The following is a 19,344-nucleotide window of genomic DNA, read 5'->3' on the forward strand; positions in this document are numbered from 1 at the left end:
TGTAAGACCAGAAATGATTAATCTCTTAGAGGAAAACATAGGCAGAACTCTCTATGACATAAATCACAGCAAGGTCCTCTATGACTCACCTCTAGAGTAATGGAAATAAAAAACAAAAATAAACAAGTGGCAACTAATTAAACTTAAAAGCTTTTGCATAGCAAAAGAAACTATAAACAAGGTGAAAAGGCAACCCTAAGAATGGGAGAAAATAATAGCAAATGAAACAACTGACAAATGATTAATTTCCAAAACATATAAATAGCTCATACAACTCAATACCAGAAAAACAAACAATCCAATCAAAAAGTGGGCAAAAGACCTAAACAGATATTTCTCCAAAGCACAAATACAGATGGATAAAAAACACATAAAAAGATGCTCAACATTGCTCATTATTAGAGAAATGCAAATCAGAACTATAAAGGGATATCACCTCACACTGATCAAAATGGCCATCATCAAAAAGTCTACAAACAACAAGTGCTGGAGAGGGTGTGGAGAAGAGGGAACCCTCTTACACTGTTGCTGGGAATGCAAACTGGTACAGCCACTATGGAGAAAAGGATGGAAATTCCTTTAAAATCTAGGAATAAAATGAGGCAGCAATATGACTACTATGCATATACCCTGAGGAAACCAAAACTGAAAGAAAGACACATAAACCCCAATGTTCACTGTAGCACTATTTACAATAGTTAGAACTTGGAAGCAACCTAGATGTCCATTGACATATGAATGGATAAAGAACCTGTGGTACATATATACAATGGAATATTACTCAACTATAAAAAGGAAAGAATCTGAGTCAGTTCTAATAAGGTGGATGAACCTAGGATGAACCTGTTATACAAAGTGAAGTAAGTCAGAAAGAGAAAAGCAAATATCATATACAAAGATATATTTATGAAATATAGAAAGATGGTACTGATGAAATTATTTGCAGGGCAGTGGTGGAGACTTATGGACATGGTATAGGGGAAGGAGAGGGTGGACTGTATGGAGACAGTAACATGGAAGCTTATTATTACCATATGTAAAAATGATACCCAGTGAGAATTTGCTGTATGAATCAGGGAACTCAAACCAGGGTTCTGTAACAACCTAGAGTGGTGGGGTGGGGTGGGGAGGGAGATGGGAAGGAGGTTCAAGAGGGAGGGGATATATGTATACCTATGGCTGATTCATGTTAATATTTGGCAGAAATCAATACAATTCTGTAAAGCAATTACCCTTCAATAAAAAATAAATACATATTATAAAAACAATATTAGGACTTGATTAGGATTCAAAATACCACTCAATTCAACTATGTGGCAATTAAGATAAAAACAAAGACAATTATGTTCATGGCATCACAAGCCAATCAATTTATCTCAATGTTCATTGAGCATACACGAAATTAAAGACTGTGTCAGGTCCTACAAAGGACACAAAAATTAGTAAGATTCAGTCACTGTACACAAGAAATATATAATTGAGCAGCACACTTAAGATGGCATACATATAACTATAATAGAATTGAGACTATAAATAACCTAAGACTGATTAAAGTGAGTGCTCTTGAGATTACAAGAGAAAAATGTTACAATAGGAAACAATTACCTCATCTCCCATCTGTGGGACAAATGGTGAACGCCGTGGTATGGTATCCAAGATCCACTGAGGGGCAAACCATTCTTCATTGGGCTCTCCTGCCATAGAAACTAGTCCACCTTTCTAAAATAGAGTTCACAAATATATAAACTTTAATATATGAACAGTTACAGGAAAAATCACAAGTAGAAAATGGTAAAAAAAAAAAAAATCAGGTTATAATAAAACAAAATATATACATTTTAAACATTTTAATTACCAATTAATTATGTGCAACTTTTGTACCAATAAACAGTCAAGTGAATAACCTGTTGCTCAATTTTGGTTGACAGATAATATGACACTATATACTATTTAAAAACCATAAATGTTACTCTTCATGCCCCTAGTATATCATATAAATTCAAACACAAGTAACACAATAACTTTTTGCCAAGAAAATGGTGACCATCAAGAAGATAATTCTGTCCACTAAAGCAAGAAGTTAGAGCATGCACACAGAATACATATTTAAATTAGTATTCAAAGAATTACATGGATTAAGTTTTTATATCATTCAAATGAAATTATAGTGGAGAAAAATCCATCACTGGGGTGAAATAAAAACACAAATATAAGAGCCCTACAGGATTTAGAACATCCTTCCATTTTATAAGTCAACAATGTATAGAAATGTATTACTTGTAACATTGACAAGAATAATCCTTTCATACTATACTAGCTTATTTAAAATTCTACTACATTTTAACAAACTTAATATGTTTTAATTTAATAATGAAAACATTCTAGCCTCTACTTTTTAAAAATTTCAAAAGGTCTTTCCATTTCAAAGTCATTATATACAATTTTACTTAGTTTCTAAAATGGGGTATTATTTTTAGAGAAAAGTGAAGTGTTATTGCTAAATATTTAAGTGAAAGAAAGTGAAAGTGTTAGTTGCTCAGTCATGCCCAACTTTTTGTGACCACATGGACTGGGGTCCAAGAGGCTCTTCTGTCCATGGAATTCTCCAGGCAAGAATACTGGAGTGGGTAGCCATTCCCTTCTCCAGGTTATCTTCCCGACCCAGGGATCAAACCCCGGTCTCTTGCACTGCAGGCAGATTCTTTACCATCTGGGCCACTGTGCTGTGTGCTTAGTTTGACTCTTTGTGACCCCATGGACTGTAGCCCACCAGGCTCCTCTGTCTATGTGGATTCTCCAGGCAAGAATAGTGGAGTGAGCAGCCATGCCCTCCTTCAGGGGATCTTCCCAAACCAGGGACTGAACCAAGGTTTCCTGCACTGTAGTTAGATTATTTACCGTCTGAGCCACCAGGGAATCCCAGGAATATTGGAGTGGGTACCTATCCCTTTTCCAGGGGATCTTTCCGACTCAGGAATTGAACTGGGGTCTCCTGCATTGGAGGTAGACTCTTTACCAGCTGAGCTACCAGGGAAGCCTATATGAGCCACTAGGGAAGCCCAAATATTCAAATATCAAAGATAAAAATCAACAACCAAAAAAAAAAAACCCACAAAAAACTTGTAAACTCACAGACCTTCTTTCTAGTCTGTTTAGGTTTCTTCTGCCTTTCTTCAAGTGACTTCAAATTTTCCTCCTCAGAGCTGCTGCATATTTTCTGTGTTGCCTGTCTCGTTTGCCTTTTTGGAGGTTGCAAATTTATTCCGGCATCTGCTGTCCAATCAGAATATTCACTTGATGAATCACTGTAAATAAATCAAAATTATGAGTACATAAGTTTTGAAAAGGAATAGTTTTGCCTCATGATTGAAAGATGATTATTTTGTAATCAAACAGTATTATAAATGACATTGTTTGATTTTGTTCTAACCAAAGACAAAATAAATCAATATAGAATTTTGACCATTACCTAAGTGATTTTAATGAAATGATTTCTGGATAAAGTATAATGCTTAATTTCCCATAACAGCATTTAAAATTCAAAATTCCTGTCCAAACCACAAAAACTTCTTTAAATAAAGATGTTCCTTATCCCTAGAAATGCTTAAATATAGTTGTTTTAACCCTGAAATAAATACAGATAGCCTGCCAAGATGCTGAACATTGCATTTACAAAGAATCTTACTTTAGGGATGAGGGAACTAAATTCCATGTGCAAAAAGATATTAGTAGAGCCAGGATAACACAACAGATCTCTGGGCTTCTAACCTAGCACTCCTACTATAAAACACTATTATAACTGGATTTACCAAATTTCTATAAGAACATACATAATTTCACATTAAAACCATCAAATAATTTTGACCAAATCAAAACCATTAAAACTACCTGGAGGAACTTTCACTTTGCCATTCAATAACAGGATCCTCTATAGAAGCATCACTTGTGCCAACTGTTTCATCTTCCTGGAAGAAAGAGCCAGCAATTGAGATATACAGTTATTATTAACTAGTATATTATTATTAATTAGCATGTACCATTTGTTTCATAGAACTTTTTGTATTCCTCCCTCCAAAAAAAGAGTTCTGGTTAAAATGTACATAATCATTTTTCTATATAACTCACAACTAAGCCTACCAAGTATTTAAAGATTTCTAGCATCTACTATCTTATTGATATGAGGCATCTATTATTATTTCAAAGGTTCAGTAGATTCCTTAAGAATCCCAAATATAACTCTCTTAAATTTTGTTAATTTTTTTTTTTTTCAATTTAAGTGTAGCTGATTTACAAGGTTGTGTTAGTTTCAGGTATACAACACAGTGATTCAGTTTTATATGTACATATACGCATATATTTGTATGCATATAAAAATATATTCTTATTCAGATTCTTTTCTTATAGAAAGCCATAATTTAAAAAAAAATCTATATAAAAAAGGTAAAAATACTTATATGCCTCTGCTACTGCTACTAAGTCGCTCCAGTCGTGTCCGACTGTGTGACCCCATAGACGGAAGCCCACCAGGCTCCCCCGTCCCTGGGATTCTCCAGGCAAGAACACTGGAGTGGGTTGCCATTTCCTTTTCCAATGCATGAAAGTGAAAAGTGAAAGTGAAGTCACTCAGTCGTGTCTGACTCTTAGCAACCCCATGGACTGCAGCTCACCAGGCTCCTCTGTCCATGGGATCTTCCAGGCCAGAATACTGGAGTGGGGTGCCATTGCCTTCTCCTATATGCCTCTACCAAGTTAGTATAATTACTTTCTATAAAAAAGTTAATAAGCCTTTTATTATATAAGATCTCAAACATACCGAAGTAGATAACACCCTTCTATATACAATCACCAGTTTAGACAGTATCACATTGCCTATTTTATTGTATATATACTGTTACCAGTTGCCTCATATCTCAGGGATTATTTTTGGGGGGAAAAAAGCATTTCTATTATAATATTTATTAAGACCAGGAAACCTTTTTAAAGCACAACCAAAATTATTATATTAAAAAGACAATATCAATTACTGATTAAGTGATCATTCTTTTCAGATCAAGATTTTCATGAACAGGAGTAGAGAAGGAGGCATATCATTGATAAGAATTAAAGAACTGTGAATGCTGGGAGAAGAATGGGGGTACCATATATTGTCAGTACATAATGAAGCCTTCATTGTTCATTTAACAGTGACAGTTGTTTAAAAGAACAAAAGCAAAGGACTGAAAAAGAGAGGAATGTGAAAAAAAAGAACTGCTATGGTCTTTATTCCATTACCATGAAAAGGGTTAGGTCTAAGAAAAATCATTACTTAGTAATCTCCATGATGAGTAAAGTCAACAACAACAGAAAACATGTATATTATGATTACCCAGTGAACAAGTTCTGGGACTGTATAGCTAGTTATCTCTGTTAATATTTACTTTTTTTCATTTCTAGGCAGATTTGCTCTCACTCTCTTTTCTCACTGTCTTGAAGTCAAACTTTTCCTGGCATGTTTGATACCCTCAACCAAGATAACATCTTAGGTACAAATAAGAGAAGATACCTAAAGGAATTCAATATAATGCTTAATTTGCCTACTAAATGCCTTATTAATGAATAATCCTCTTTTAAGAAAGTTATTTCAATAATTTTCTATTAAGGTGACCCTTAAAAGTAAATCCAGATTTTATCAAATTCCTGTTTCTTTTTTGATGCGTAGATCTTCAGCCTTCCATAGATACAAAGAACTTTGAAAAGGAATCTAGGTATCAGATATTCATTAACTTCTTTGTGATTTTACAAGATCTCAGTCAGATATTGACTTCATTGATGGTATCATGTTATTAAATCTAGTTGAAAAAGCAATATTGACAAAGCAAAAACAACAAAAAGTAAATCCAAAATGATGATATTAACTGGGAAACAAAAAATTACACTAAATAAATAATAGCAGATATCTAACCTCTGAGGAGCTATCTGAGTCTTCCTGTACACCTGAATTTTGACATGATGCTCGTGAATTATGCTCTATGTTGGATCGTGTTTGGTAAGTATGCTGTCGTTTGCGTTGTGTCCTTCGCAAAGATCGCCCATAGCTAGGCTGATAATCACTCTGTAAAACAGAAGGAAAACAAATTTTAAAAAATTAAAAGTTCACTGAATATGCACAAAAGAATATATATAAAGCAAATCAATTGGGCAGTGGTCATGTATGGATGTGAGAGTTGGACTGTGAAGAAGGCTGAGTGCCAAAGAATTGATGCTTTTGAACTGTGGTGTTGGAGAAGACTCTTGAGAGTCCCTTGGACTGCAAGGAGATCCAACCAGTCCATTCTGAAGGAGATCAGCCCTGGGATTTCTTTTGGAAGGAATGATGCTAAGGCTGAAACACCAGTACTTTGGCCACCTCATGTGAAGAGTTGACTCATTGGAAAAGACTCTGATGCTGGGAGGGATTGGGGGCAGGAGGAGAAGGAGACGACAGAGGATGTGATGGCTGGATGGCATCACTGACGCGATGGACGTGAGTCTGAGTGAACTCCGGGAGTTGGTGATGGACAGGGAGGCCTGGCGTGCTGCGATTCATGGGGTCGCAAAGAGTTGGACACGACTGAGCAACTGAACTGAACTGAAGAGTAAGGGTGGAGGTGAAAGAGAAATGAATACTCAAAAGAAAACCCAAGATATACTTTTATACTACATTTTTATATAAAATATATTTCATTTCTATATATTTAACCCATTTCCATTAATATTGATTACTTTCCTATTTTGAAAACATTGTGATCAAATTAGACAGTGCTGAAACTCTAAGCTACAAGAATTTGCCCAGAATTTACATATTCTGGCAATATCTACAAATTATTATAGGATAAAGCCAGCTATCTACATCATATCTATATATATAACTCTTAATATAACATGTATTTCTTTAGTTCTATAAAAACTACATTCAGTAAACAAGTCAAAATAAAAATGTAATTTTTACAACTAAAACATAAAAACTGTTTTATTCTAAACTTTACAAGTATAAAATATTATTACTGATATATCATATGCCAAACCTATAACCCTAATATGTCATCAGAAGTAAATAATTTTAAAGTTCTTATAAATCAGTATCAAGGGCCAGGTCTCTATCTTATGTGTAAATGTTTCTCATTTTCCGTATAAATAAAAATGCTTACAGAGTCAACTCCCCTGTTTATTAGTCTTAGACAAGTCTGATGTCTGATAAATCAGCTTAGCAGGAAAAAGAATATAAATCATGGATGAGTTATTCATGATCTCTAAGAAAATAATCTTATCAGAGAACATCAAATAAGCTAATAAAATCTGAATAGAAATTAAGAAAATGATCTAAGAACATTTAGAGATAGTAATATACTACCTAAAACTGTGTTTATTGATACTGAAAGACATTTAAAATTCAGCATCCATCCCCTATATTTGTCTAAAAAAATTAAAATCAAACTAGACTTCCCTATTTATCATACTCTTTAGGAGTTACATTTATTAGATCTGGGAACAAAACTATATATTCTTATGTGCCTAGTTTGTTCAACCTCTAAGAACTAGTAAGGGGTTTTCCTGCTGTTGTTCAGTTGTTAAGTTGTGTCCAACTCTTTGTGACCCCATGGGCTGTGGACCACCAGGTTTCTTTGTCCATGGATTTCCCAGGCAAGAATACTGGAATGGATACCCATGCTCTTCTCCAGGGGATATTTCGAACCCAGGGATGGAACCCACGTCTCCTGCATTGGAAGGTGGATTTTTTTTAATTTAAATTTATTTATTTTAATTGGAGGCTAATTACAATATTGTATTGGTTTTGCCATATATCAACATGAATCTGCCACAGGTGTACACGTGTTCCCCATCCTGAACCCCCCTCCCACCTCCCTCCCCATACTATCCCTCTGGGTCATCCCAGTGCACCAGCCCCAAGGATCCTGTACCCTGCATTGAACCTGGACTGGCCTACTGAGCCACTTGAGAAGTGGTAAGGGGTTTACTATATACCTAATGGAGTACAGGCTCTTACTCCCTGCTTACAAGTTTCTACTGGTATATATTAATTTTCCTAATGTATAGATCAGATTTTGCACCTGTTTAGGTAGGCCAGAAGTAAGCCTATAGCAGGGGTGAGCAAACTTTTTCTGTGAAGGGTCAGAGTATAAATATTATGGCTTTGCAGGTGATATGATCTCTGTGGTAACTACTCAACTCCATAGAGCATGAAAGCAGCCATAGACAATATATAAATGAATAGGTATAGCTGTGTTCCAATAAAACTTTATTAATAGGAATAGGAATCAGTAGACCAGATTTAGTCCCTGGGCAGTAGTTGGTCAACCTCTGGCCTAGGGTATCTCAGCATTTGTTTTACATTGTGATTAGTGACCAGACAATAATTTTAAGGTTTACTTTAACCAAATGAAAATGGTATTTTAATGCAAATATATCATACCTACAATAACCACGTCCTAGACTTGAGGGGATAGTCCTAATGCTGTGCACTTTATCATTATTAATAATAATCATATCTCAATATGGGGTTCAAAAAATAGTTTCTTTATATACAGACACCTATCAAAATAATCACTTAATACATAATGGCCACCTTTCAAACACTTGGTATTTGCAAATAGTGTATTGCAGAGTACTTTGTAGCTAAACTTACCCTTTGGGTAGTATAAGATGGTTTTTTCTTCTTTTCAACTGTATAAAGACTGATTTCTATGTCACCTTTTACAGTTCGACATTCTTCCTGAACCCTAGTAATAAATTGAAGGTCAAAGTAATAGAAGATCATCAAAAAGCAAACCAAATGGTTTAAAATCAGATAATAAAAACATTTTTAAATGTAAAACTGGACATTTTAACCATTTTAGGTGTATAATTCAGTGGTACTGTTGACATTTACAAAGTTGTGTAATCAACATCACTATTTCTGAAACTTTTTTATCACTCCGAACATAAACTTTGTAACCATTAAGCAATAACTCTGTCTCTCCTCATCAATTTGTCTACTTTAGATATTTTATATAAATAGAATTATACATTATTTGCCCCTTTGTGTCTCGCTTATTTCACTTAGCATAATGTTTTAGATGTTCAAGCATGTAGCAAGTATGAGAAGTCTATACAGCTGAGTTTCATTCCATTGAAGTACACTGTTGTTGTTGTTCAGTCACTTAGTCATGTCTGACTCTTTGCGACCCCATGGACTGCAGCATGACAGGCTTCCATGTCCTTCACCAACTCCTGGAGCTTGCTCAAACTTATGTCCATTGAGAAGGTGATGCCATCCAATCATCTCATTCTCTGTCGTCCCCTTCTCCTCCTGCCTTCAATATTTTCCAGCATCAGGGTCTTTTCCAGTGAGTGAGCTCTTTGCATCATGTGGCCAAAGTATTGGAGCCTGAGTTTCAGCATCAGTCCTTCCAGTGAATATTCAGGACTGATTTCCTTTAGGATTGACTGCTTTGATCTCCTTGGAGTCCAAGGGACTTTCAAAGAGTCTTCTCCAACACCACATTCAAAAGCATCAATTTTTTGGCACTCAGCCTTTTTTATGGTCCAACTCTCAAAACCATAGACGACTGCTGGAAAAACCATAGCTTTGACTAGAAGGACTTTGGCAGCAAAGTAGTCTCTGTTTTTTAATACACTGTCTAGGTTTATCATAGCTTTTCTTCCAAGAAGCATCTTTTAATTTCATGGCTCAGTCACTATTTGCAGTGATTTTGGAGCCCAAGAAGATAAAGTGTCTCAGTGTTTCCATTGTTTCCCCATCTATTTGCCATGAAGTGATGGGACCCGATGGCATGACGATCTTAGTTTTTTTAAATGCTTAAGCCAGCTTTTACACTCTCCTCTTTCACTTTCATCAAGAGGCTCTTTAGTTCCTCTTCACTTTCAGCCATAAGGGTGATGTCATCTGCATAGCTGAGGTTATTGATATTCCTCCTAGCAATCTTGATTCCAGTTTGAGGTTCATCCAGTCCAGCATTTCACATGATGTACTCTGCATATAAGTTAAATAAGCAGGGTGACAATATATAGCCTTGATGTACTCCTTTGCCAATTTTAAACCATTCCATTGTTTCATGTTTGCATCTAACTGTTGCTTCTTGACCTGCATATAGGTTTCATAGGAGGCAGGTAAGGTGGTTTGGTATTCCCATCTAAGAATTTTCCACAGCTTATTGTGATCCACACAGTAAAGGCTTTAGCATAGTCAAAGAAGCAAAAGTAGGTGTTTTTTTCTGGAATTCTCTTGCTTTTTCTATGATCCCACAGATGTTGGCAATTTGATCTTTGGTTCCTCTGCCTTTTCTAAATCCAGCTTGAACATCTGGAAGTTCTCAGTTCATGTACTGTTGAAACCTAGCTTGAAGAATTTTGAGCATTACTTTGCTAGCATGTGAAATGAGTGCAATTGTGTGGTAGTGTGGACATTCTTTGGCATTGCCCTTCTTTGGAACTGGAATGCAAAGTGAACTTTTCCAGTCTTGTGGCCACTGCTGAGTTTTCCAAATTTGCTGGCATGTTGAGTGCAGCACTTTAACAACATCATCTTTTAGGATTTGAAATAGCTCAACTGGAATTCCATCACCTCCACTAGCTTTGTCTGTAGTGATGCTTCCTAAGGCCTACTTGACTTTACACTCCAAGATGTCTGGCTCTAGGTGAGCGATCACACCACTGTGGTTATATGGGTCATTAAGATCTTTTTGTATAGTTTTTCTGTGTAATCTTGCCACCTCTTCTTAATATCTTCTTCTTCTGTTAGGTCCATAGTGTTTCTGTCCTTTATTGTGCCCAACTTTATATGAAATGTTCCTTTGGTATCTCTAATTTTCATGAAGAGAACTCTAGTCTGTCCCATTCTATTGTTTTCCTCTATTTCTTTGCATTGATCACTTAGGAAGTCTTTCTTACCTCTCCTTGCTATTTTCTGGAACTACATTCAGTTGGGTATATCTTTCCTTTCCTTCTTTGCCTTTTGGGTCTCTTTTCTCAGCTGTATGTTACTGCCTCCTCAGACAACCATTTTGCCTTGTTGCATTTCTTTTTCTTGTGGATGGTTTTGATCACCACCTCCTGTACAATGTCACGAACCTCTATCCATAGTACTTCAGGCACTGTATCAGATCTATAACATTTTATTTATCTATTCATCCATTGACTTATATTTGAATCATTTCTACCTTTCAGGTATTATGAATAATGCTAAATAAATATTGGCATACAAATATCTGAGTCCCTGCTTTCAATTCTACTTTTAACACTTTGAGCAGAGAATTACATTAAATTGGTCTACTGGCAGGGGGTAGCATTCAGTTCATAAATTAGCCATGTCTCCCTTTTTCTTATTACTGCTAAAGAAATATTAAGGTGAAACCAAATTAATTTTGCTACTTGTTGGCTCAGCTAGTGAGAAGGTCTACTGGGAAGATATCATGATTTAAATGGATTTTATAGGTCCTCTGTCAATGTGCTTTCTCTTTTCCAAATCTATTTCCAGTTGTTGTGCATTATTTGTCATTATTATAGTAAATGTTAAGGTTTACTGATAAAGATAGGGATTTCAAGTTTGAAATTCATCCTAATGAAATCCTTTCATCCAAAGAAGTCTACTTATATTTCTAAAACTACAATATGCACTGGGCTCTACTATGTATCTGTACTGCACTCCCAAACTGTTCCAATTCTGAGTTTCCTCAGAACCACTGTTGAATTTTTGGGTCCATGTATCACTGACATATTTACTGGCCTCATGTTCTTACTTAATATTTTTTTCTTATCTTCTAACCTAGACTATAAACTCAAAGAAGACAGAGATCAGGTTTTTCACTTTTCATTATTCCCCAAACCATTTAGTAACAAGCTAAGAAAATTTACGATAATCTTTAAATAGTTGTTATGGAATGAACGAATGGAAGAATGTGGAAAAAATAATGCATGACTCAGCTAGATTAAAAAAAAAAACTTAGTTATTAGCCTAACATAGTACATTTTTATTTACTAAAAAAGAAAACTCTCAATGTTCTTATGAATGTTACCATATTGACTCACCTACTAACCCCATTATTTAGCTCATTGACTACCACTCTTCTGCTCCATGCCATGAGATCTCGTTCAGTGGCCATCTGGCTTCTAGGAGCATTGTTATGCATTTGTCGGACACCTTCAATCTGACCACTACGTCGCAGTCCAATATTTGGGGAAGAAGATATGTCCATATCTGGATTTCTCAGAGCTAAAACAAAAACAAAGGAATGCTCCATGCTCTGAGCAAAGAAAGACACCAAACTTTTCAAGATCAGAGCTCTAAATAAAATACGAGATTCAAAGATAATACTGCTAGACAATATTGCTGTTCCTTTAATATATTTTCTGTATCCCCTTTATGGTCTTTATAGTTTTATAAATAAAGCAGGTACTCAATAAATGTTTATTGTCTCTATAGCTCTTTTAATTTTTTTCAAAGTACTTTCACATCTGTCATCTACTAAATGCTCAGTAAATACAAAAACTGTATTTAATGTATTTGGTAGATTTATACATGTTATTAGTACTAGTTCAGAAAGCAGCTTTTTAATCTAAATTCTACCTTTAGTCCATTAAAAGGTTTCTGAATAAAACCCAAAAAAACTTTTCAAAAATAGGAAGAAAAAAATATAGGACTTCCTGTGTGGTCCAGTGTTTGGGAATTAGCCTGCAAATGTAGGGGACATGGGTTCTATCCCTGGTACCAGAAGATTCCATATGCTGTGGAACAACTAAGCCCATAAGCCATGACTACTGAGCCTGTGGGCCACAGTTTTACTGAAACCCTTGTGCCTAAAGTCCATGCTCTGCAACAAGAGAAGACATAGCAATGAGAAGCCTGAACACTGCAACAAAGAGTAGCCCCTACTCGCTGCAACTAGAAAAAACTCAAGCAAAGCAATGAAGACTTAGTGCAGCCAAGAATAAATAAATAAATAACATAAATATCATTTATTAAAAAAATAGCTGAAGGAAAAGGAGAAACTATGCACAATTACTGAGTCCATGCTCTACAGCCTATAACTGCTACTGAGCCCACACGTGGCAACTAATGAAGCCTGCATGCCTAGAGGCTGTGTTCTGCAACAAAGAGAATCCACTGCAATGAGAAGTCCATGCACTGCAATGAGTAGGAGCCCCTGCTTGCTACAACTAGAGAAAAGCCCTCATGCAGTAATGAAGATCCAGGGCAGCCAAAGATTTTAACATAAAACAATAAAATAAAAAATAAAATTATAAAAAACCTATCAAAATTTCAGTTTCAAAATTGATAAGGAAGGAAAGAAAAAGGAAATAAGTAATAGAAATGTTACTTTTCTTTTTAATCCTCCACAAAAGTTTCTGATTATTTTGTTCTATTTGCAAATAAAACAAAAATGGTAACTGAAACACTAAACTGTTAAAGTATGCATCAGAAAAAACTCAAAACAAATGAACACTGCAAAGAGAAGACAATGGAATCTGTTTGCTTAACAGCATTCAAATCTATTCATGTAAATCTAGTAATGAAGTTACTGATCTCTAAAATCAGGGTTCTAAGAAAGTTTTATGTCTTAGGAACAAAAGGCTTGGACATATAGGATCATCAGTCAATGTCTTACCTTATTCCAGGTTAAGGAAAGTTATATGAGATAGGTGCTCCAAGTGACATGAACAAATAATATTTTAATTTTAATTTTATGGGATACTAAACAAATCAGAAAGTGAGTAAAAGACCCTGTGAATCACCTCAAATTTAGATCACATTCCTGTGGATTCCAAAACACTACACTACCTAAATCAATGACCGCAATTATGTAAACATACAAAGAAACATGTGCCAAAATCCCATAAGAGGATGTATTTTTAAAGTTGAACAGTTCTTAACAAAAGCAAAACTAACACAGCCTAAGATTATACAAAACTCAGATGCATAAACATATTTCATGTAAAGTGAAGGAAGACCTACAATAGATTAGAATAATACTATGAGATCAAACTTGTGACATGTAAAGTGAAGGAAGACCTACAATAGATTACAATAATACTATGAGATCAAACTTTTGAGAGTCAATTAAGAAACTGTATTCCCTAAGAAGAGGGCTTGTTGTCTGCCAGTGTTTTTGTAAACTCAAGAGAGACAGATGATATGTTGCTGTTTTGACTCTACCATCTGAGCCACCAGGGAAGCCTACTTTTTCAATAATTGAGGGCAAATATTTCTGAAAGTAATTTTTAAATTTAAAGTGATTTTAATTTTGCAAACTTTATAGGTTGGTTCCCCTAGAAGGGACTGGACTTGTTATAGCACCTTGCTTATTAGAATAAGACTGCAAATATATTACTAAGTTTAAAGAAAATAGTATATTAAAATACACGGTCTGTACTCCTTAGAACATGCTAAATTACTTTACTCCCAAATGATAATGAGATCCTGGCACTTTGGTGTATCTGATATCAAAACTTTAACAAAATGTTGCTTTTATTTAAAAACCTAAAATGTTCCTCATGTGTAATTATTTGTTACAGATAAAATAAAGTACATTCATCATATATTATACAAATATATACATACTTACCACCATTAGAAGAATACGATCTATTAATTGGAAAATGTGGAGCATCTCCTTCATTAATTAGCCTCAGATCTTGTTCTCTTTGTAACTCCCTGATTATTCCATCAAGAATGCTCTCATCTTGATCATTGGTTTGTTGCCCAATTACCTGTTCTACTACTTCACCATCACCTAAATCAGACCAAAGATATAACGCCACAAAATTATTTACATTTCTGTATACCATAAGTAGAATAAAATCAAGGTCAATCTATAAGTTGCTAGACAAATAATTTTTAAAGGATTAAAATGAAAATAAAACATATAGCAAACAAAATATTTTTAAAGAGCTTTTAAGTACGTCAGCTTGTGTATTTAACTTAACCAATATACCCAATGTCAGACATTTTGATGAGGACCTTCTCATCTTACAGAAAAAAAAAGTGATTAAATTATTAAGAATGAATTTTCTCTATGGAATATTCAAAGCTAAAAGTTGTGTGCATGCTCATTTGCCCAGTCATGTCTGACTCTTTGTGATCCTATGGCCTGAAGCCCATCAGGCTCCTCTGAAGCTAAAAGTTAGGAGTAAATATTTGAGTAAGGTTTTAATAAGTTCAACGGCAAATACCGAAAATGCTTTGCATCTTTCATGAGAACTTCCTTTCTGAAAGAAATCAAAATAACGGTCTTTATAATATTGTTTCTTTTGATAACATCTCAGTAGACAGATGTGAGGGCTTCCCTGATAGCTCAGTTGGTAAAGAATCTGCCTGCAATGCAGGAGGGCCTGGTTCAATTCCTGTGTCAGGAAGATTCCCCTGGAGAAGGGATAGGCTACCCACTCCAGTATTCTTGGGCTTCCCGTGTGGCTCAGCTGGTAAAGCATCCACTTGCAATTCGGGAGACCTGGGTTCCATCCCTGGGTTGGGAAGATCCCCTGGAGAAGGAAAAGGCTTACCTACTCCAATATTCTGGCCTGGAGAATTCCATGGACTGTATAGTCCATGGGGTCACAAAGAGTCAGACATGACTGAGCAACATTCACTTTCACTTTTCATACATTTGAGTATAAAAATTATTTCTTATAATGAAATTCAGTTACATCTGAATGAAAATTTTATTTATTTCTATTATCTTTTTCTTTTTTAACTACATCTTAGACCTGTTTTTCATCTTGTCTTCTAGTCAGAGTAAATGCTATCTGTTAAGAGTAGCCAAGTGATCAGATCTTACAGGAAAAAAAATATGATAAAATATAGATTTTTAAAATTCATGTTTTCAGCTCTACCTCCTATTTGATATTGATACATTTCCTCCTTGTTTAATTAAATATGACATCAACAAAGTAACTATTATCACATGTTTAACACCATTTCATTGCTCTACAAATCTTTATGAGAGAATATAAAAAGGATATGTAACATTTCATTCTATAATGGTCAAGTCTTAATTTGTAAGTAAGGATATAAAATTCCATTTGCAAACAAATAACTCATTGCCTCATACCTGGAAGAAAACCTACAAGTAACAAACTAACATATCAAGACATTTTGGTGTCAGGGTGGGATGGAGGCAGTATACCTAAGGGAAACACATTAACCAAAAGGGTTGTTTTTTTAATGTCTTTTTCTACTATGCTCCCATCATGCATCACACTCATCACTGTGTCGTCAATATCCTCCAATACTACTGTTATTTAAACACTTAGCATTCTCCTCCCGAACACTAAATAATTCTTTACATTTCAAACGTGAGGGTGGTGGGTAAACAGCCACCTTCCAGTTTATAGTTCTTTAAATTTCCTCTTCTTCAGTCCATTAACTATGTACTCTCAAATTAAAATACCAATACTAAGAGCAGTAGAATTTCACCAATTATAAAAGCTTGACACACTAAAGTTACTAAATTTAATCATCACTTTTGTGGTTCACTCAGTCGTGTCTGACTCTTCGTGAACCCACAGATTGCACCCACATGGACTGCAGGAAGCATAGACTTCCCTGTCCTTTACCATCTCCTGGAGTTTGCTCAAATTCATGTCCATTGAGTCAGTGATGCCATCGAACGACCTCATCTTCTGTCACCCTCTTCTCCTCCTGCCCTCAAACTTTCCCAGCATCAGGGTTTTTCCAATGAGTTGGTTCTTCACATCAGATGGCCAAAGTATCAGAGCTTCAGCATCAGTCCTTCCAATGAATATTCAGGACTGATTTCCTTTAGAACTGAATGGTTTGATAACCTTGCAGTAAAAGGGACTCTCAAGAGTCTTCTCCAACACCACAGTTCAAAAGCATCAATTCTTCAGCACCTGGTCTTCTTTTACGGTCCAACTCTCACATCCATACATGGCTACTGGAAAAACCATAGCTTTGACTATACAGACCTTTGTAGGCAAATTAATGTCTCTGCTTTTAAATGTGCTTCCTAGGTTTGTCATAGCTTTCCTTCCAAGGAGCAAGTATTTTTTCATTTCACAGCTGCAGTTCCTGTCTGCAGTGATTTTGGAGCCCAAGAAAATAAAGTCTGTCACTGTTTCCTTTGTTTCCCCATCTATTTGCCATGAAGTGATGAGACCATATGCCATGATCTTAGTTTTTTGAATGTTGAGTTTTAAACCATCTTAAATTATCACTAAAAGTCAGTTCTGAAAGCATCAGGATCATACATATGTTCAGGTTTCTAAGGAAGCAGGTCAATACATTCTCTGCTTCAGTGTACTCTTGTTTGCCCTAATCCATTTATCTGTGTCTAGATGAGATAAACAATGTAAAAAATTACATTGGTAAGGTAAAAAGTTCTATGCCACTGAAAATTAATAAGGTATCAGATAAAATATGGGGCTTCCCTGGTGGTTCAGATGTAAAAAATCTGCCTGCAAAACCTGGGTCAGGAAGATCTCCTGGAGAAGGGAATGGAAACCCACTCCAGTATTCTTGCCTGGAAAATTCCACAGACGGAGGAGCCTGGTGGGCAATAGTCCATGGGGTCACAAAGAGTTGAACATGACTGAGCAACTAACACTTTTCACTTTCAGGTAAAATATATTATAACCTACTACGTAGTTTAGCATGGGGATATATTACAGAGAGAAGAGTAAGTTCAACACTTTACAAAACATTTTAAATTTGATTTTGTTGATAACATACCATTAGCCACATATCCCAGCTGTGGTATAAGTTGTTCATCTTTACAATTTTCCCGTCCTGGTACCAGTCTTTGAAATTTTGTGGGATGAGGATTTCCATCAACATCCACCAAGAATGGTGGAGGCATGAGATGAGGAGCTTGTTGGGTTTGTTCATCCAATACATAGTTGTTGGCATCACGGATAAGAGGTCGATAATCAGTATGGAAGAACATCTGATCTGGAATCTTTATGATAGACTTTTAGTATTTAATGGGCACAGGAAATTTATTAACAAGCATTTATGTTCATTCCTAGAGCATGTTTTGTTTTTCAAATCAGACAATTTTTGCATTATCTATATACTCCTCTATTGTCATGTGTTCTCCCTAGGTAGAAGTGAATCACCTAGATCATAATGCTATTTTTCCCCACAAAACCCGATAATATATATTATTTTCTGGCCCTTCCCTATCATATTTCTCCAATTAGGATAAGAGGAAGCAAAACAGTAATGTAGTAGATAAAGTTAGTTATTTTTAAGTTGCAAAAAACTGACAAAGAACTAATCTCAAAAATATACAAGCAACTCCCACAGCTCACTTCCAGAAAAAGAAACGACCCAATCAAAAAATGGGCCAAAGAACTAAACGGACATTTCTCCAAAGAAGACATACAGATGGCTAACAAACACATAAAAAGATGCTCAACATCACTCATTATCAGAGAAATGCAAATCAAAACCACAATGAGGTACCATTTCACACCAGTCAGAATGGCTGCGATCCAAAAGTCTACAAGCAATAAATGCTGGAGAGGGTGTGGAGAAAAGGGAACCGTCTTACATTGTTGGTGGGAATGCAAACTAGTACAGCCTCTATGGAGAACTGGAAATAGAACTGCCTTATGACCTAGCAATCCCACTACTGGGCATACACACCGAGGAAACCATAATTGAAAGAGACACGTGTACCCCAATGTTCATCACAGCACTGTTTATAATAACCAGGACATGGAAGCAACCTAGATGTCCATCAGCAGATGAATGGATAAGAAAGCTGTGGTACATATACACAATGGAGTATTACTCAGCCATTAAAAAGAATACATTTGAATCAGTTCTAATGAGGTGGATGAAACTGGAGCCTAATATACAGAGTGAAGTAAGCCAGAAAGAAAAACACCAATATGGTATACTAACACATATATATGGAATTTCGAAAGATGGCAACAATAACCCTGTATGCGAGACAGCAAAAAGAGACACAGACGTATAGAACAGTCTTTTGGACTCTGTGGGAGAGGGACAGGTGGGATGATTTGGGAGAATGGCATTGAAACATGTTAATATCATATATGAAATGAATCACTAGTCCAGGTTCGATGCATGATACAGGATGCTTGGGGCTGGTGCACTGGGATGACCCAGAGGGATGGTATGGGGAGGGAGGTGGAAGGAGGGTTCAGGATGGGCAACACATGTACACCTGTGGCAAATTCATGTTGATGTATGGCAAAACCAATACAATACGGTAAAGTAAAGAAAAAAAACATACAAACTTTAATAACTATTTTTCTTGCTTGTTTTTATTCAAACAAGAATAGACAGAGTATAATATAAATGGTGAGACAGGTAAATATCAA

The 19,344-nt window shown here is 35.6% G+C and overlaps 1 protein-coding gene across 4 annotated transcripts in view; it reads right to left on the reverse strand.

The window, feature by feature from the left end:
- Nucleotides 1–19,344, reverse strand: part of BRWD3 (bromodomain and WD repeat domain containing 3) — a 163,616-nt gene that overhangs the window by 67,456 nt on the left and 76,816 nt on the right. For all 4 annotated transcript variants that reach the window (XM_042242418.2, XM_004022220.5, XM_042242416.1 and 1 more), the window contains 8 exons: nucleotides 17,723–17,948; nucleotides 14,598–14,765; nucleotides 12,064–12,247; nucleotides 8,663–8,756; nucleotides 5,942–6,091; nucleotides 3,889–3,965; nucleotides 3,137–3,305; nucleotides 1,606–1,719 (listed from right to left, as the gene is read on the reverse strand). In XM_042242418.2, the coding sequence (XP_042098352.1) occupies nucleotides 1,606–1,719; nucleotides 3,137–3,305; nucleotides 3,889–3,965; nucleotides 5,942–6,091; nucleotides 8,663–8,756; nucleotides 12,064–12,247; nucleotides 14,598–14,765; nucleotides 17,723–17,948 (1,182 nt within the window). The remainder of the gene's footprint in view (nucleotides 1–1,605; nucleotides 1,720–3,136; nucleotides 3,306–3,888; nucleotides 3,966–5,941; nucleotides 6,092–8,662; nucleotides 8,757–12,063; nucleotides 12,248–14,597; nucleotides 14,766–17,722; nucleotides 17,949–19,344) is intronic.

Source organism: Ovis aries, chromosome X (assembly GCF_016772045.2).
Source record: "Ovis aries strain OAR_USU_Benz2616 breed Rambouillet chromosome X, ARS-UI_Ramb_v3.0, whole genome shotgun sequence".
NCBI lineage: Eukaryota > Metazoa > Chordata > Mammalia > Artiodactyla > Bovidae > Ovis > Ovis aries.